The sequence below is a fragment of the Adiantum capillus-veneris genome, unplaced genomic scaffold, assembly GCF_014529385.1.
Source record: "Adiantum capillus-veneris isolate H3 unplaced genomic scaffold, ASM1452938v2 Hic_scaffold_839, whole genome shotgun sequence".
Lineage (NCBI taxonomy): Eukaryota > Viridiplantae > Streptophyta > Polypodiopsida > Polypodiales > Pteridaceae > Adiantum > Adiantum capillus-veneris.
Window position 1 is genome coordinate 28,082 of NW_028221818.1, and position 20,324 is coordinate 48,405.

The 20,324-nt window shown below is 44.3% G+C and overlaps 2 protein-coding genes across 2 annotated transcripts; one reads left to right on the forward strand and one right to left on the reverse strand.

Moving 5' to 3' along the window:
• The first annotated feature begins 806 nt into the window (after positions 1 to 806).
• LOC147416541 (uncharacterized) lies at positions 807 to 2,103 on the forward strand. The gene is made up of 2 exons (XM_086508273.1): positions 807 to 1,697; positions 1,843 to 2,103. The coding sequence occupies exons 1-2, from the start codon at positions 807 to 809 to the stop codon at positions 2,101 to 2,103; spliced, it is 1,152 nt and encodes a 383-aa protein (XP_086364399.1).
• Positions 2,104 to 10,693: 8,590 nt separating this feature from the next.
• Positions 10,694 to 13,143, reverse strand: LOC147416542 (protein SHOOT GRAVITROPISM 6-like; the record flags this gene model as incomplete). The annotated part of the gene is made up of 9 exons (XM_086508275.1): positions 10,694 to 10,988; positions 11,584 to 11,691; positions 11,782 to 11,875; positions 11,952 to 12,037; positions 12,160 to 12,231; positions 12,316 to 12,411; positions 12,641 to 12,715; positions 12,823 to 12,936; positions 13,024 to 13,143. Coding segments are annotated over 9 exons (867 nt in total), but the record flags the coding sequence as incomplete, so codon positions are not given.
• Positions 13,144 to 20,324: the final 7,181 nt, after the last annotated feature.

The window sequence follows — 20,324 nt, forward strand, 5'->3', positions numbered from 1 at the left end:
AATCTGGAGAAATTGTGACAAGATGTTCGCCCACTGCATCTGCTTTTCCGATAGCTGCTTCTGTGACAAGAAGTAGCGTAAACCCTAGTTTTTTTCATACGCGTCCGATTGGGCAATCGGGCTTCCGGGCGCGTCCGCGTATGGTTGCTCCATGATTGCGGTTTCCGGACGTGAGCAAGGCGCATTTGACGAGCTGGCAAAATTTTTCCCAAATTCTCAAATGTGCCCCAAAACGCCTCTGCACGAGTTTATTAAAAACTGCAGTGCTGCCGTTTCTACACACACAGTCCCGATCGAAGCTTGAGAGTCAAGAAGACTGCGAGCCGAGAGCCCTACCCAGTGCCCACACACTCTCCCATGCGCGGTTGATTCTTCACCTACGCCCTCCGTTACTCGTGAGGCCTCCACTTTGTCAAGGTTTGCAGTGTGCACCTTGCAAGTTTGCAGAATCCATATGGGCCGAGTGAAGCGTCCCGAATGGCAGTATGTAGAACAATTGAAGCCTCAAAAGAAAGGGAAATTTACCTTTGCGCACTACAAAGTTAAATGATGAGGTCAAATGCATTGGTCATGAGATCATGGGTGTGCGCGAGAAATGGAAAAAACATGGATGCACAATTGTATGTGATGGATGGTCTGACACTAGACGCAGGTCTATCATTAACTTTCTTGCATGCTCTATACATGGTTTTGTGTTTTTGAAATCTATGGACACATCTGGGGAGACAAAGACATCAGAATTTATTTTCAAGTAGCTTAAGAATGTGATTATTGGGGCAGGACCCTCCAATGTTGTGCAGGTATGCATGGGCAATGCAACTAATTGTGTTGGGGCCGGGCAAATGGTGGAAGAGGAATGGAAACATATTTTTTTCACGAGATGTGCATGCCATTGCTTGGACCTCTTGTTTGAGGATATTGGGAAGCTCCCTTGGATTGCAAAAATTCTTGAAGATGCAACAAAGGTTGTCACATTTGTCACAAGGAAGTCCACTGTCTTGGCATTGTTTCGGATGCTTAGCAAGAAGGAATTGTTGAAGCCATCGGCCACTCGATTTACCTACTACTTCATCATGTTGGCTAGTCTTGTGGATGAGAGATGTATACAAGGTGTGCGTAGGCTTATGATTGATGCAAAATTTGTGAAAATGAAGGCATCCAGGACTACAAAGGCCATAGTGGTCTCGGACATTGTGTTTAATGCATCCTTTTGGCAAGAGGCCAAGTTGATTTTGAAGATTTGTGCTCCCATCTTGAAGATACTTCGTTTGGCTGATAGGGAAGGAGCCACCATGGGGCTTGTGTATGATACGGATCGCATGGTTGAGCAAATTCAAAACATGCAAGGTATTGATGTGACAAGGATGCAAGAGATCAAGGACCTATGCGTTGATAGATGGAATATGATGCACACACCATTGCATGCTGTGGGATACTTGTTGCATCCTATATGGCGAGGAAGAGGGCAATTCAATGATAGTGAGGTTCATGACGGGTGGATGACATTTTTGGACAGGTATACCAAGGGTGATCTAACCATGCAGGGTACCTTCATTGATGAGTTGGACACTTTCCTCACTGAAAGAAAGTCATTTGCTCATCCTATTGCAAAGGATCCAAAGAGAACGCAAGATGGTGTAAAATGGTGGGAGACTTTTGGGGCTTGCACGCCCACATTGCAGACTCTTGCACTTAAGGTGCTTTCTCAAGGGACATGTGCCTCTCCATGTGAGATAAATTGGAGCACCTTCTCTCTCATTCACACCAAGAGAAGAAATAGGCTACCCTGCTCATACCAAGAAGCTCGTCTACATACACACCAACTTGAGGCTCTTATGCAAGATCAAAGAGCGCAGCTATGAGAGAATGGAGGTGACATTGGAGATGCTTAACAAAGAGAAGGATGAGGAGCGCTTGCTTGAGTTGCAGGAGATTCAGGAGGCTATTGCACAGAGCACTGATGATGTTATGGAGTGTCTTCCAATTAGCATGCCCAATGATATTGGGACTTCATGCTTCGTTGCTGAGGATGAGGCTTGGGATGAGGATGAGGATGAGGATGATGAGGGTGATGATGAGGAGGTGGCCTTTGATGAGAGTTAGAGCTCATTGCATTTTGCTCTAGCCTCGGTCCTGACTCCTCTTAGCTCTACTTATGTTTTGGATTCACTATTTAGCATCGAGCGGCTGGACTCCACCCTCTAGGCTCTATTTATGTTTTGTCATTTGAATTTTGGAGTACTCAATATACAGTCTTGTTGGTTTTGGAGGCTCCATATTTTGCCATCTAGTATGATCATGATCCATTGACGTATCTATTGATCAAAGATCTTGACCTGTTTCTAGGCTCCCGACTCCTTGATTTAGCTAGATTCTACATTTTCTATGATGTTTTAATGCATTATGTGGCTTTGGGCTGCTCTCTAGAGTCTAGTGTTTTAATTTTAATTGCTATTATATATATATATATACACACACACTAATTTTTTTAGTGCCGTATGGTATTCCACGTATGGAATCTTTGGGGGGTCTGAATCGGGCTTATATCAGGCTTCCATACACACCCGAATGAGACGCATGGTTGCCGCATGAAAAAACTATGGCGTAAACTCTGACGGTCTGTAAAGATAGTAAAATCCGCTTTGAGTAGGTAGTGCCGCCACTGAGTAAGAGCATGGATAACCGCCAAAAGCTCTTTCTCATAAATCTGTGTTGTCAACTCCGGCCTTGAGAACAATCAGCTCTCGTAAGCAATAACATGGCCTTCTTTTATTAAGACCGTACCCAGACTACGACCACAAGCATCACAATATACTTCAAATGACTTCTGCAAGTCCAGCAAAGTCAAAACTGGTCCTGTAGTCAATTTCTCTTTCAAAGTTTGAAAGGCAGTCACCTCTATGCGTCCCCAGGAGAAAGGTACTCCTTTTTGTATCAAACTATGCAAAAGGGAAGCAACCTCTGCAAACTTTCTAATGAACCGCTTGTAGTACGAACACAAGCCCAAGAAGCTTCTAACTTCACGGACATTCTTCAAATCGGGCCAATCACGGATAGTCTATATCTTAGCCGGGTCCATCTGCACTCCTGTCGCCGCCGAGACAATGTGTCCCAAAAAGTGGATCTCTGGTAGGAAAAATTCACTTTTCTTTGCATTAATCACCAACTTGTGATCTCGTAATGCCTAAAAGACTTGAAGCAGATGTTCTCTATGTTCTAACTCACCCTTGGAGAAAACAATGACATCGACAAAGAAAGTGCAAACAAATAGTCTGTACTCTCGAAAAATCCTGTCCATCATCCGGCTAAATATCGCAGGAGCATTGGTTAAGCCAAAAGGCATCACCAAGAACTCGTCCGAAAGGCTGTCTTGTAGATGTCTCCAAACGCGATTCGGATCTGATGATATCCGCTCTTCAAATCGATCCCGCTAAAGCACGAGGATCCCTGTAATCTGTCAAGTATATCATCGATCCTAGGAATCGGAAATCTGTTCTTGATGGTGATTTTGTTGAGAGCTCTATAATCGATACACATTCTCCAAGATCCGTCTTTCTTCAAAACCAACAACACTGGAGAGCAATACGGTGAAGTACTAGGCTGGAAAAGACCCTTTTCCAAGAGGTCTTTCACTTGGTTAATAAATTCTTCGTTCTAGGCTCGGTTCACACGATAAGGTAGCCGGTTCGGTAATGGTATGATCCTCAGGATGAGCGGATGGTAACTCGCTTGGCAGGCCCTTTGAGAAGCAATCGGCATGAGTGGAGAAAATCTTGGTGTTTTTTATCAAGTTCATAAATATTTGTCCTATTCTCATCATTCATCTCTCTCAAGAAGATCGAGTAAACAAATAGACTGGATTTCATTAATTTTGAAATGGCCGAAGCCGATACAATAGAGACAGACTCGCCCTTAAGTTTCACATCAAGTACAATATTTCTACCCTTCTTTGTGGTCAAAGTCGCTTCTCTCGCCCGATAGTCGACCACGGCGTTGTTTTTATGGTACTAGGGAATTCCCAAGAGGACATCACAACCTTCCAAAGGCATTATGTAGAAGTCCTCATGCCCCAAATACCCCTAACAATGCAACCGAAGTTTGCCAATGACAAGTGTAAAGGGTACGTCCCTGTCGGGTGCCGCTAGAACTGCCTCTGCTAGTGGTCCCATCCGATCGGGTGTGCTCTCGAGCTCCGCCGCCAATTCAGGTGAAATGAAGTTGGTCTTGGCTCCTCCATCAAAGAAAACCAGGGCTTCTTGGTCTTTCAGTTTGCCCCAAGCTCGGCAAAGTTTTGTACTCTCATCAATCGTGCTTGGGTTAGTACCCATGCAATCTGGAACCAGTCCTACTTTTATCTTGCCTTTTCTTCCACGATCCTCAGCTGCTCTCGAACTCTCTGGCCTGTCTTCATCCTTGTTGTTTTGTTCTTTCGATGCCTTTTTAGGGCACTTTGCAGAGATATGCCCAGTTTCCCCACATCCGAAGCACTTCCCCTCTTTGATGTAAAGAGCTCTCTATGAAAGAGTAAGCTTGGGTCATGCATCCTTTTCTTTCTTTTCTGGGTTACTCTTCTTCTTTCTACTTTCATTGCTCCAAGTCTGTTCATTCCTTTGTGTCATGATTTCATCTGTAGGGTAGGTCAAACTGCCAGAGTGAATGGAAAAACCCCGTTTCACATGACTCATCAATTACTGAATGGAATTTGACTTTTGTTCTAAGAAGTGATCTCGGATCTCTGTAGAAAGACCCAAGGTAAACCGCTCAATCTGCTCTCTGAACGAGATCTTTCTTAAATGAAGAGACTGGTAGAAAAGAGCTCCAGAATCTCTCGCAATATGCGTCCAAAGTATCCTTCTTGGTCATCTGAAGATGGTTCCAAGCAGTTCGTACGTCGCGTTCGTACTTTCTAGTCAACCAAGAAGAAATAAAAAGCCTTTTAAATTTCAACCATTTAACTAGCGCTTTCCTGTTCAATAGAAGCGTGAACCACCAAGTTTGAGCATTCCCTTTGAAATAGGAAGTAGCTGTCTGAATCTTGGAGTGCTTTGAGTTAACGCCCTCCAGAGAAAGCTATGTCAAACTGCTGTATGAAGGCCAAAGCCTTTGAAGCATCTTGAAAACCAAAAAAAGTGTTAAATTTAACTAACTGTCCATCTTCTTTGAACTCTCGGACTTTCTTGCTTTTATCTTCCAGAAAGTCATACTGGTTGGCTTTGTAAAAAAATTTCTTCTTTGGATAGAATCTGCGATCGTCGGAGTCCGAACTATCTGAAGACGAGTCCTCTGTAGAACTGTCTGAAACTGGGCGAGATTTAGATTTCTTTGCCTTTTTCTTGCCCTTTTGCTTTTTACTCTTCTTTGCTCAAATCGGAAGAGCTAGAAGAACTCTCAAAAGAAGAAGAGGAAGAAGAACTAGGCAATCCTTCAAACCGCACATGCTTCTTCTGCTTTTCAGTCGACGCAAAAGCAAACTGATGAACCAAATAACCCGGGAAGTCAGTTCCTTTTTGCTGCTTTTTGTCGTGTGTTTCTGCTTTGTTCTGTGCGTCAAAAAGCTGAGAAATACGTGCATCAACCACCTCTTCTAATTCTTGCTCAGTAAACATCCTTGGGGTAGGGGGTTTCTTGAGTACTAGTTTGGGGGGTGGTTTAGTGGTCCGCTGCCACTGTGCATACACTTGGTGGAAGGAGGTCTGAGTCATAAATTTTGCAAATTTCGGGTCCTTCGCAAAATTTATCATCATCTTTCCTGCGTCGATCAGTTGTCGGCGCTCCATCTCTTCAAGCTCCGCCGAAGTAGGCCGAGGCGGGCCGTACTCCTCGCATGAATCTTCTTCGTGCTCTCCTCCCGCATCTCTGGATGCAGAGGGAGTCGACTGATTTCTGTCTAAAGCCATAAGTGCCACATAAAAAGGATCGGATCTCCCAGTAGAAGAGAAATCGGCCGCGCTTTGATATCACTGTAACAGACTTGGACACTTCAAGTCGAGAATCTACCGCGACACCACAAGAATTCACTTCAAACAGTTCAGAGTTCACAATTGATTCGACACTGGCCCGACGGAGTTCTGTGCCTAGAAATATTGGTCCCAAAGACTGGCACCCCTTTCGGTATTTCTTTTTGTATTAATCTGCAACTCAAAGTACAAGCGAATAGCTGGGACTCACTCTTAGACTCTGCATCCAGATGCTCTGAGAAGTGAGAGCCGAAACTACCAATTTAAAGAGTTTACAAAGGATGCTAAAAGCACAGCCCAAAAGCTGAAAATCAAAAGCATATTCTCTCTCTCTCTCTCTCTCTCTCTCTCTCTCTCTAATTTGCATAGAAAAAGCAAAATCCAAAAGCTGCACCAAGACTGCCGTAGAATCTGCCGCAAAAAGCGCCGCGATTTACGGGATGCCACGTGTCAACCTATCTGCGTTTTTCGGCATGTCCGTACAGTGCCCGCCACGTCAGCATTCAACATCCGCATTTCCGGGAGCAACTGCCAGCGGAGGTCCTTTTCTGAGGCTGCCCATGCCTAGGAATAGCCACATCACCAGTTTGTGACACAAGGACGCGTCCGATGGGGCCCAAATGACCTTAAGGCATCAAAATAATGCAGGACCACACACACACTCTCCCTTACGAAATTGATGATGACGCGACAGTTGTACGGACGCCCACATTTTATGCTGATGACATGGCTGACTGTACAATCTTCCACGAATTGTGCTAGCGAATGCTGATGTGGCAGGTGCATGGATTTTCGTGATTTACGCTCGAAAGCTTTTAATGCCAGTTTTTGACACCAGATGCTTTTGAGTTTGAAGCTTTTCTTGTAACTGCTTTTCATAGGCCAAGGGCCTTTAAATATGTACCGTGGGCTCGTTCTCTAGCATGCTTCCATGTGAAGGTGCAGGGATTGGAGTACCGATGTTGTCATGAATTCAAGCGATATAAAGAAATATCGACAGGGGCGCCAACATTTGGGCCAATGCTCTCTCAGAGTGGAACTCTGCCACTCCCCGTCTTGTGTGTTGCCTATCTCTTTCAATTCAGTTGTTCTTTGGAGTGCTTAAAGTTGTTCAGTCTGTTCTTTTACTGTTTTCACGTGGTATCAACCCCCTTAGAGAGAGAGAGAGAGAGAGAGAGAGAGAGAGAGAGATGACGAAATGAAATGTTATAAACGTCTTCGAAAGGCCAAAATGACCTATGAGACCACACTGATACAATCTTGGTGGATCTAATACAATGTCTGGGTACAAAATAAAAAATGAAGTAAAGTGAAAAACTAAAATCATCATCATCATCAATGCTTGAGGATGCCCGACATCAACCGTCACCCGAGAAAGTATTGCATTGGTCGTTGAAGAGCATCGTCAATGTTCACCTCTGAAAATAGCAATACCGGTGGACGTCTGTCATATCATGCTAGAATAGTCACGATCCTCTGATGGAGCCTCCATCGTTGTTGTGGTCGCCCTCGTAGACGTGGGCGTCCCCACTCTCCAGAGCTCGGTGGCTCTGTCAACATCTATACCTTTGGTATAGGTGGGTTTTGAAGTTTTCTATGAAGCTTGCTCATTTGACGATTAAGTCCTTGCTCTAAAGAAGTTGGTGATTTCCCTCTCTGAATGTCTCCCACTACCTGATCTCCTCAAGAGACTCTCCCTATGGCTGCACAACTCTAGCACAAACAACCCGAGGCATCTCTGATCCCGATACCTCATGACTCTGGCCAACGGTCCAAAGCCCTCTCTGAATGGACAACGAAAGCAGCGTCTTATCTCATAGTATACCAGACAATGACAAATGTGATAGACAATGACAAATGTGATGTAACTCTGTCTCTAGCTCTATATGACGCAACTGGTAAATCTTGGCCTCTGATGGTACTCTCCTAAATCTGCCAGTCTCAATCTCTAACTGATGCGATGATGTACGCATCTGACCAATAGCACATCGTATCCCATGGGATCAATGAGTGTTCATATAGGCCGATCTGATCACATATCCATCCTCTGTTAGTTGGAGAAGATGTTCTCTATAGAAAGCCATCTTCGTGTCCAACTCCTGTGTCGGCTCTATCCAAGTGCTCTTGGTATCTAGCTAAATCAGATCCTGACATATGAGTCTAGTGATCTCTGTCCGTGTGAAAGATAGGGAGGATACATCCAAGGAGTACTGGAATGAAGGCAGTCTATCCATGCTGAAACCATGTGACTCAAACCATGATGTCATTTGCCCATACCAGCATGCTGTATCCCCCTGTAACGCTAGCCGTCGGGATGACTCAAGGGCTAGCCAAGCATGTTTGTCTCTGGGAAGGTCCCGTAAACTATGCATAAAGGATATTGATCTAGTAAGTGCCTTGACCATGAGAGAGGGGGCAGCTAGTTCGAATAAGGCCTTATCCCGAATCATCCCAAAGATCATAGAGACTAAAGGCCTCTCCATACATCTCGATCCAATAGTGCTACCACTTCTACCATGGTGGTCCACTAAGGGTCCCCAAATTTGAACTCCGTAAAGCATAGCTGAAGCCACTAGAGTGAAAAAGCAAGAAATTTGTTCGAGGTTCCTGAAACTGAACCTGCGAACACATCCTCTCCAATCCTCCCAAGGCTGCATAAGCTCTCGTCAGTCTAGTCTCTACTACTCTCCTCAATGAAAGCACTGGACCACTGAAGACTACCCCAAGATAGGTGTATGCATCTGTATACTACATCTCCTGGCCTTATGTAAAAGTAGGTGCTGACCTCCTGACCCATTGTATTGTGGTGTTAAAACACCATAACCTTGGTTTTCCCCAGGTTAACAGACAATCCACTATCATGACCAAATGTATACAAAGCATCTAAGTGATACTGCATCCCCTCCGAGGAGTTAGAATCAACACAATATCATCAGCATATAACAATAGTGGGATACATGTCTCTGCCACCTCTCAATGTAGTCAGAAATCTGATCCACATACATGCCAAATAGTGTAAGAGATAGCGGGCAGCGTTGTTTCACGCCGATAGTGGAGTGAACCAAATAAAAAATCCCCTCTGGAGTGCGTACATGCCCCCATTACTGACTTGCATAGAGCCATGATCCCCCAAATCAACTCTGTGGGTACCCCATCTCTTGCACTTTGCGCATCAATCTAGCTCTGGGCACTGTATTGAACGCTTTGCAGAAATCCACAAAGTGACAATAGAGCCATCTCTCATGTGATCTCCCCTCCAAAATATGATCAAGAGTAGAGAAACCTCTCTTGAAACCCGCCTGTCCAGCTGGCCGTACACCCTCTCTCTCTGCCCATCTAAACTGTTGCTCAAGGATGGATATGCTAGTGCGGTAGTTCCGAGGCTTAATAGGGTTCCCCGACTTGAAGATAGGTACAATAGTAGACAAACTCCAAGTATCAAGTAGGCTCTCGCACATGGCGTAGTTGAACATCACTGCTAGAAGCTCTGCAAGCAGATCTTTGGCATGTATAAAATACTCTACTACTAGACCATCATGATCATATGCTCTCGTGGTCCTCCTCTTGTCAATGGCCTTCTTTACCATCTCGGTAGTAAAGAAAGCAAATGTGTGTGGACATGGCTCTTGCAGATCCGAAAGAGGTGGCTGCCCCGAGATTGTGTAGAGAGATGATGCATACTGATCCCATACCTCCGTAGAAGTGATGACTGGTGGGGAGAATGCTCATGGAAGAGTCACCATGCCTCGCCTGAATCCTTGCTCAAAAAACAAGTATAAATTTTGCTCTAATTGAGCTAGAAATGCCCTCTTCTTCTGTCGCACCAAATGCCTAGAAGCAATCCGTGACTGCCTATGAGTGATGACTCCTAGAAGTCCCTCCCTCTGAAGTCGGGCTCTTATCTCTCTTCACTCTTCATCATACCAGCTATTCTCAGTGTGTGGGTATGCCTCTGCTGCTACATCCTCAAGTGTCTCTGTCAATATATAAGTGAGCTCCTCTAGAGGTCTCCTCGGATCCTCTGTGCATAAACGACTATAAACACCATCTATGTACACAGAATCAATCTCCGAAGTGTATCGGGTATACGTAGATGTCTGTGCCAATCGAGCTATGTTGAACTGAAAAGAGATGGTAAATGTGAGGGCATGATCTACTGCTACCCCAATAGGCCTGGGCCCGATTGTAAAGTCCTGAACAGAGGGTTATAATCCACTGTGCTAGCCCCATGTCTATGAGGAAAACAAGTGAACCCACTCGATGCTGGAAATCTCTAGTGCAGTCCCCATATCTGTCAGATATCCCCCATGTCTAGTGTGCTCCTCATCCTGCAAACACCTGGCCAATCCCATATCATTCATTTCCTCTGAGGTATCGTAGAAAGCTGTCTGAGAGCTGCTGGTAGACACTAGAATGTAAGAGAATGTGGTTTATCGAGCTCTTTGACTGTGCAAGCCAAAACTAAAATTTTGAGCTCTTTGGTGAAATGTTGGTAAAAAGAAAATTTTGCACAGTTACAAAACAACAAAGAATGGAGTCCATAAGCACGACATTGAATCACATAGCTACGTTTTCATGTGCTATTTGCCTTGCAAAACCTGCTAAGAAACAGCGGCCCTTTTATGTAAAATCATTATGGTTGATCAGTAGTTAACAGAATACTTACAATCAAACAAAACAATGACTTTATAAGCATCTTCATACATTACAAATACAACCCAATATCTGTTCCGGTGTTTTGCTTCTTCCAACAGTTCTTTTGTGATTACAAAAGAAGTACGGACCCATTTTGATGGTTAGATTCCCGTGCATGTACATACACTGTTAACTTTGTCCTACTTTGTAAAAATGATACAAGGAACAAGCTGAGAAATGGATCCGCTCGATTCTGTACACTCTGCCCAAGAAAACTTGTAAGTATGAAAAGAATCAATGTATGCTGTTCAAAAGAAGGCTTAAAGAATTTGTAGAAGACGCTCGAACAATAGGGCTTGGAGAATTCCCTGCCATGCGAACGAGTGATCCAACAACCTACACCAAACAGAAGTGCTATACCTCAGCTGCTGAAATTTCATGTAAGGCATACATGGACACACACACATGGCAGGAGGACAATTCTGGGGACAGAAAGGGAAAAGCACATGCAAATTAAAGAGTGCAACATGCGCACACAATAAAATCCTTTGGAAGGACCAAATAATCTATAAAACCAAAGTCATAAGGGGTCCAAAACCTTCGCAGAGAAGGGAATGAATCATCTTAGTATAATAGTACATTGACATGTACAGATACAGATTTGCAGAAAAAAGAATGGACAATCCTAGTATCTCATATGACATTGGGCATGTACTTATGTAGTGCTTCTGCATTTTTGAATTCGAGATGACATCACCAGAAAATACCATGTATATAGGATAAGAGATGAAGACATCCATAACAACATGTACCGAATGATTCTCTACAAAGGCTCATTGTTGTCCACCACTAACCAATGACTCCATGTTTTCCAATTGAGTACTTCAAACTATATAACTTGGTTTGACATACGTAAAATCCATTTCAAGGCGTGATTGTTATCAACTCAAAAAACCAATGGATGGTATTTTGGTTGCAATAATATTCTTACCTGAGGTAGATGTACTGCCATAATTTTGTGGTCGACTAGTTGAGACAAAAGGCATGCCGCAAAAAAGGTTGCATTGGCTTGAATTTCCGGCCAAGAACTTTCAAAATTCTGCCCGATGAAGAGAAGAAAGTTCCCATTCATGATTGATGTTAAGAAACTTCTGCCCAATAAATAGTCTACTTTTATATTTGTGGTTACCTGAATGGCGATTATGACGTAGTTATCTGTCCTGTCCATCTGACTGTTTACAAGAACTTTCGCGAAATCCTTGAGAAACTTCTCATAATCGGACCTGCTCAAAAGAGCTAGAGTTCATTGCAAATTATGCTGAGAAAACAAAAGTCTATTTCAGAATTTGAAACCATCACCTGTAAATCGAATTGAATGCTCGTGAATTTGTAAGAGCCAATGCTTCTTCCATTCCCAGGTAAGAGAGCAGAAGTTTTAAGGTAGCCTGCCATTTGGGAGAGCTTAGTTGGAAAATATCCTTTTGAATGCATGTGATCAAACCTCTCATGATAAAGAAAACCCTCTAACAAGCAAACTGTCTTAACCTTTTTTGACCAGGGGAATTACCTTGCAGGTTTGACACACTAACAATGCCTCATCTTGAAGATGAAAAACTACCCTTGGCAATGCTGCATGAACCTGTAAAAAACTTTGTGAGTATTATACATGGCTAAAAACTAAGAAATACGAACTTCTGTCAAAACTTCAGAACCTAAAACTCACCTGCTCAATGAAAGATACATGTTGTATTGCACCAAAACGTGTAAGGACTCCCAATGCCCCAAAGGATGCAGCTCGTATGTTTACATTTGTTTGTAGCTGGAAACACGCACACCAGTTGATGGTGAATTGAAGTTCCCACAACCATACAAAACTAGCAGCAGCAGAAAAATTACTCTTAAAAGTACCCTCTTCCTTTTCCAACTCCTCAGACCATTAATTAACCCATGGGAGTAACCTCATTCTACTAAAGCATCCAAAGGTCTCAGCAATTCCAAGAACAAACATGCTGCCAGAAGCAGGCTTCCACCAAACCACTGTTACAAACCTGAAGCGTTCGCAGACGTCCACACAAACTCAGAAGAATTGGGGCCACTGTATCCTCCGTCGCATACTCAAGGACCTAACGACCATTCAAAATCTCAATTACACCATTGATGCCACCTGTAAATATAAAAAATTCAAAGGAAAGACTTTTTTTTTTTGGTTCAGAAGTGCTTTTGTTTTTACCACAATCAACCCTTGAACCACTGTTTCAGCTACTCTCTCTTCAGAATCCTCAATCAAAGCGATGATAACACTAAGAACTTGTGCTGTATAATTTAGTATTTCCTCCTTTGGAATCTGGAAAATAACATTTGACAACCCAATGTGGTTATCACTGCCTTCACAATACAATCAGATCAACCTGCAACAAAAAAACTCTCTTACCTGTATTAGGCCCTTCACACAAAGTTGCCGTACAACTGACGAGTCATCACCAATTTGAGCACTCAAAGCGCCCACAAGTTGGTTAAGAAGATCAGCCTCACTAGAAAAATAAATAACATTTCATTTCATTTCATCTCTCTCTCTCTCCTCTTTCTCTCTCTCCTCTTTCTCTCTCTCCTCTCTCTCTCTCATGAACTATCTCACTGTTTTTAGGGTTTCGTCACCTCTTTTTTGCTGTTTTTAGTACTGCTTTTGGGGGTTTCGCCACTGTTTTTTGCTGTTTTTTAGGGTTTCAAATATGTGTTTTGCTGTTTTTTAAAGTTTCAAAGCTGATTTTCTCTGTTTTTAAGGGTTTCACAAGCGTTTCTTGCTATTTTTTAGAGTTTCTTGCATTTTTTTGGTTATTTTAGTCTCTCTCTCTCTCTCTCTCTCTCTCCCCGTCCGCAGTATTTATATCTTGTTATCCTAGTTTAATTTATTTTATTTATTTTGTTAATCTGACTTTGTATCAGATACACCGCATTGTAACTTTCTGGTCTCATAGGTCACTTTGGCCTTTTGAAGACGTTAATATAACATTTCATTTCATTTCTCTCTCTCTCTCTCTCTCTCTCTCTCTCTCTCTCGTGGTCTCCCTCCGTTGGTCTACCCATTGGCCCCCATTCACATGGCCTCTCCAGTGGCTATAGCCCGCCTCGCTCTCAACATGAAGTTCTCGATTACCAACAAGCAGATATCAACACTTGAAGTTGAAGTGTAAGGAGTGGAAAAAAGAGATGGGAGGCAACCTTTCTTCAAAAGATGGAGGAATGGAAAGAGTAAAAGAAAAACCTATGCGAAAGGATTTCTCGTGTCGAAGAGCAAGCGGCTTCACAAGAAGCCACAATCCGAACTTCTTGCATCAAAAAGTGGACGGCTCGAAGAAGGAGAAATTCAGCCATCCATTGTCACAAGACGGGCACCACGTACCAATATAAAAGAACAAATTGAACAGATTTTTAGTACTTAAATAACAACTGAACTGAAATAGAGAGAGAGCACACGTGACACGGAGTGGCGGAATTCCACCCCAGAGAGTATTGGCCCCAAACCTTGGCGCCCCTTTCGGTATTTCTTTATATTGCATCAACACAGTACAAGCCAGTACTCCACTCTCTCCACCTTCTCCAAGAAGCATGCCAGAGAATGAGCCCTAGCCTCCTATTTAAAGGCCCTTGGCCTAAAAAGAAATTACAGTGAAAAGCCTTCAAACTTAAAAGCATCTGGTCCAAAAGCAAAGCCAAAAAGCTGCCAGCCGCGGCATGGTCCATAAGCTCTTGCATGGTAGAGACTTGCTTGGAGAGACAATATTCCTGCAATGGTGATGGTAGTCCAAGGTGTAGCGCTCGCATTGGTCCTCCAAGGGAATGAACTTAAAGAAGGACACCGGAAGGTACACGTCGAGAAACCTTTGGTCATAGTCGTCCATGGTTTCGGTGGAAAGCATTTTCAAGTTGCCCCACTCTGCCAAAATCCGGACTTCAAACATCGAAGTCATGTAACTACGTGCAAAAACTGTCTTGAAAGCTTGCCAGGTCCTTGGAGCATGCGGTTGTGTCGTGATTGAACTCCACCATTGCATAACATTATTTTTAAGAAATCCAGCTGCTCGAGAAATCTTGGATTCTTCTGTATAGTTCCCCAAAGCATAGATATTGTCGAATTGCTGTAGGAACTGTAATGCTTTCTTGCGATCTTTCACCCCAGAAAAAGTGAAAAATTTGACTATCGTGCCACCATCTTTGAAATCTTTGGGTTGGTTAGGCGCATGTCCTGGGTATGGATAATAAGGGTATCCATATGGGCTCCAAACATTGTAGCTGGTGGCGGTGGTGGTGGAGGTGGGAGCAATGGCGGTGGCAAAGGCGGTTGCACTGGATCAGGGTCAGATAGCTGCACCATATTCCTGAAGACTCCCCCAATCGGCTGAGAAGGTTGCCAGTTGGAAGCTCTCGTACTTTCTGGTGCCAGAGGAGAAGGTACCACCTGGGGCATCAGAGGGGGTAACATGTAGTTCAAAAATTGTTGAAAACTTTGCAGCATCTGAAGATTCTGCTGAGGATGCCGCGAAAAATGTCATGAAGCTCGTTCAACAGAAACTGCAAATATTCTACTGAATCCATGAATTCCAAGTATTGGGTTCTTAATTGGCTTATGCCCTGTAAGACACTGCGGTGAAGATGGGAGCGCGCCCGATGCGCGATGAAGTAAGGGTGGGAGTGGCTGATGAGTCCGGGTTGGAGGGCGACGATACCTCAAATAAAATTCCAAAAAGCTCTGTCTGCTCTTTTGTCGGACCGGTATGCTTTCAGAAAAGCATACGCCTGATGCTCTGATACCACTGTCACAAGACGGACACCACGTACCAATATAAAAGAATAGACTTTTAGCACTTAAATAACAACTGAACTGAAATAGAGAGAGAGCACACGCGACACGGAGTAGCGGAATTCCATCCCAGAGAGTATTGGCCCCAAACCTTGGTGCCCCTTTCAGTATTTCTTTATATTGCATCAACACAGTACAAGCCGATACTCCACACTCTGCACCTTCTCCCGGAAGCATGCCAGAGAATGAGCCCTAGCCTCATATTTAAAGGCCCTTGGACTAAAAAGCAATTATAGTGAAAAGCCTTCAAACTTAAAAGCATCTGGTCCAAAAGCAAAGCCAAAAAGCTGCCAACGTAAACACGGAAATCCGTACAGCCTGCCACGTCATCATGTTAGCGCAAATTCGGAAATCTGTCTGTTGCCCTTACGGTTAGGGTTAGGGTTTCTACTCTCGGGCAGCCACGTCATCTGTAAGTTGGCTCCATTCTTTAGGCTTTGACACGTCAGCAGTTTGTTACATCCATGATGGAAGAATTGAATACCATGAGAGAAGAAATACGGGTCATCAAGGAAGATGAGAAGAAGTCATGGCCGCGGTCATCTCCGCAACACAAAAGAAAGTAGAAGAGGCCGAAAAATGGATTGAGGTCACCAAGAAAGGGAAAGGTAAGGAAGCTCCTTGTACACCCACTCTTATAAACATGGCCCTCGAAGAGGAACAATGGAGGAGGATGCGGGCTCTACATGTGAGGGTAACCGGCCTCAAAGACATAAACAATGTGGAAAAAGAGGTCACAATCCTCACATCTATGATGGGGGTGGACAAGCCTTCACACACAAATACATGGAGAGTGGGCAAGAAGAGTGGTGGCTCGGGAGAATCTTCAAAAGAGAGAGCTCTCATACTACGCTTCCCCTCATTGGAAGAGAAGAATAAATTTTTGAAAAAGAGGCCTACTCTCAAGAAGAGAGGTATTTTCCTCGGTGATGATCTCACTTCCTCACAGCTTGCGCATATGAGAGAGGTAATGCCAGAGATTACGGCGGCAAGGGAGAAGGGAAAGACGGCCTTTTACAAAGATGGTCGGGTGGTGATTGTAGAGCGGCACTCTACATGATGGTGTGAGACCTATCAGACCACACTGAAGATGGCTACTTGGAATTGTAATGGATCTATGAGGTTGGATGCTGGTGCCTTTGAGGACAGTTTCAGAGAGAGGGACATTGTTTTCTTCTTAGAGACTCATCAGGCCCTTGGACAGCTTATGCCACATGTGGTGGGATACAGATGGGAGACAACCCACAGGACAGTCACGAGATCAGCATGGGAGTAGAGGTTCAGGAGGAGTAGCAGTGCTATTTAGGGAGGAGTTACAGCCACTACTACATATTGTACGGAGAGATGATCATGCTAGATACATGTGGGTGAGGTTGAGAGCTGACACAGGCCGATTTCTATACATTGCCATATGTTACTTCCCCCCTAGTACGTCAGTATATGCTGCACCCAGCGGACAATCGCCTTTCTCTATACTAGATGATGATATATGGGAGTTTTCTAGGGATGGTGATATCATCCTCCTAGGGGACTTCAATGCCCAAACAGGAAACTCTCAGACAGTCTTCTACGACACTTCAGATGAGATGCTTAGAGAGATGGATGTGGGTGACTTGGGGCTTGACAAATGTTCACATGATAGAGAGCAGACGGAGTATGGGAGATACCTCACGGAGATGACAACTACACATGGGTTAGCCATACTTAATGGCTTACAGCGATTTCCTGGAGCAGTCGGCTTCACATGCTTTCCACACAGACACGAGGCCAGTACAGTGGACTATGTTATGGCACAGCCGAGCTTTATTCCTTGTATTCGGGATTTCATCGTGGGAGCCAGACCAATGGGTGTAGCAGTGGATCATGCTCTTTTGACATTGTCCGTTTCATTTCAGTATAGTACAGCCCAGACATCAGGAGATAGGTCACATACCCGTTATACATTTACACCAGACACTGACTCGGTTTATACAGAGCAGATCTATAGCCATCTATGCACAGCTAGTCCTGGTCTCTCAGTGGAGGAGTGCACCACTTTACTGACTGAGACATTGCATGGTGCAGCATCAGAGGCATACCCACACACTCAGCCGGGTCGGAGGCAACATTCTGGGAGCATGCCCCAGAATAGTTGGTATGATGAGGAGTGCAGAGAGATGAGAGCTCCAGAGAGATCTTCTTTTAGGAGTCATCACTTACAAACAGTCTCGAAATGCTTCCCAGCGCCTTGTGCCACGGAAGAAACAAGCTTATTTGGCCCAGATAGAGCGAGACTTGTATCAGTTGTTCTTGAGTAGAGACTCAGGAGAGACATGGCGATTCTTTCATGAGCACTCCCTCCCCCAGTGATTACTTCTCCTGATGTGTGGGTGTCACAAACGGGAGCGCATAACAATATAAAATACATTCGGATAAATAGGATTTATCACTTATTACTGAAGCCAGAGGATATAGAGAGAAATAGATAGAGAGAGATAGAGAGTGAGAAGATCGGCACAGTACTGGGGACCAAAAGATAGGTTGTTCCCCCCCCCCCCCCCTCGTAATAGTATCTTTATTACTAAGGAGAAGTCTATACAAGCACTTGAACCGAACGTATTACCACGTTCGTTCTAGAATAAGACTTGATGGTTCCCGGAAGCCTCAGCTTCCGATTCCTAGGGCAAAACCCTATTTCAAGGAACTTCCGTTCCTTATTTCAAATCCTTGAGAACCAAGGTTCTCGCCTCTAGATCTCACCTTCCAGACTCAAGGCATGACATCCCTGCAACTCTCTTTTCCAACTCTGTTTCCAGAGTCCTCTTCCCGCAGAACAACTCTGCTTTCCCAGACGCGAAGTCCTTACTTGGGAATCTCAACTTCCGGATCACAACTCGAGAGACTACCTCTCTCCGATCTGTGGATCTACTTCCCAAACTTGGGTACGAAACCCTTGGGCTGATCTGGCTCTAGTTCCTCAGAGCGCTTTTCTCCTGCAGAGGCTCATGCCTTCCTTTGCTCCTACTCCCTCCCGAAGAGGAAGTACACCTGCCATCAAATACTGCCATCAAATACTCACATGAAAATCGTTACCTTCAAAGTCTCGACGCTCGAAACGCAACTTGGTTCTCGAAAAGCAATTCCCCGGAAGAGATCTTTACATAGAAAATCCTCTCTTCCAATCCTACACACAAAAGAGGTGTATTCTCGGGTTCCTTCTCGTAAATCAGCCCCATCTACGACGTTTATGGGCTGAAAACAGAGAAAAACAGCAACTTGTCGCGATGGAAACACGCTTCGTAGGCACTTCTTCGCGAGGGAACTCGCGCACTTGGTCTTCGCGACATTTGGTACACTTGGGGCAGCCATGGCATCATTCGCAACGTCTTCTTTACGGCTGAAATCTGCAGCAGCATCTCCTCCTTGCAAAGATTGGTCTTCCCTCTGGAAGAGAGCTGTGATGCTTTTATAGCTCCTTGGCATGGCAAAGATAGCTGCTCGCGTAGTGATCGCGGCCGTTTATTTTTATTTTTTTTCGTTTTTTTTCTTTTCGTTGTTTTGCCGGAAAAAGAGAAAGAGAAAACGCTGGCTGATCTGTTGCCTTATTTATCAGATGGCTGCTCACTTATTAAGTGAGCGGCCGGCATATTTTAAAAATAGGCTGAAACTGCCCAAAACTCAATAAAACCTTATAAGTTAAAAACAATGCTTTCACAGCACTTCCCAGGCGTCCCTGGATGCAATCACATGCACAATTGCAATGCAGACATAGACATCCTCGTGGGAAAGCATCTGCTTTCCCGAAAAGCAATCCCGCTTTCTCAGAAAGCATCCATTTTTTCCTCAAAGTTTCCTCTGAACCCATCTTCATTCAAGTGCTTGCTTTTCCTTGTGCACAATTCTAACACAGTTCAAAATTTCCTCTTGACTATGGATATCCCCTTTCCGATGCACCCGTCACCCACCTTGTGACGCATCAGGAATACCCATCACCTAGTCCTTTCCTACCGAACTTACGGTACAATCTCCTTCGCGATGCTCTATGTCACCCATCCTATGACGCATCAGAGATGTCCGTTCCCGGATGGTCGGATACTTCTTCCCGATGCTCCCTGTCACCCATCCGATGTGACACATCAGAAGTACCCGTTCCTAGTGGCCTTACAGATATTCCCTTTCACAATGCTCCCGTCATTACTCTGAATGCCGCACTAGGAATATTCTGTACTCGGATGTCTCCACTGAGAAAAACACTTTCACTTAGAATTCCAATAATTCATTTAGAATTATTTTTCCTGGTGTTCCAAGCGAGAAAACCCTCACTTATAAATCCAATAATTCATTTAGAATTATTTTTATATCAGATAAAGCCAATTTAGCAATAGTGGGGCCAGTATGCGACATCATTATATACAGTTCCTGGACAGGACCCCCTTCCAGATCCTATGGAGCCATGCCCACCTACTAGCACCTTCTTTACCACTGAGATGGTAAAGAGAGCCATTGACAAGAGGACCAGCAAGGCATATGATCATGATGGTCTAGTAGCAGAGCACTTTATACATGCTGGAGATATGTTGGTAGAGGTTCTTGCAGTGTTGTTCAATCGTGCCATATGTGAGGGGTTACCTGAGACTTGGAGGTTGTCTACTATTGTGCCTATCTTCAAGGCAGGTGATCCTACAAAGCCTTGGACTTACCGCACTATTATGGTTGGGCACATTGGCACGGTTGTATGCATCCATTCTTGAGCAGCAGTTGAGTAATTGGGCAGAGGGTGAGGGTGTACGAGCAAAGGGCCAGGCCGGTTTTAGGAGGGGTTTCTCCACCCTTGATCATATTCTGACACTTAGAGCCATCGTTGAGGAGGGCAGGTCACATGGGAGACGGATTTA

Excerpts from the sequence above, each read along its gene's own strand:
- LOC147416541 (XM_086508273.1), top strand. The coding sequence starts at position 807 with ATGGGCAATGCAACTAATTGTGTTGGGGCCGGGCAAATGGTGGAAGAG. Across the intron at positions 1,698-1,842 it reads TGCAGACTCTTGCACTTAAG|ATCAAAGAGCGCAGCTATGA; the intron begins GTGCTTTCTCAA and ends CTCTTATGCAAG.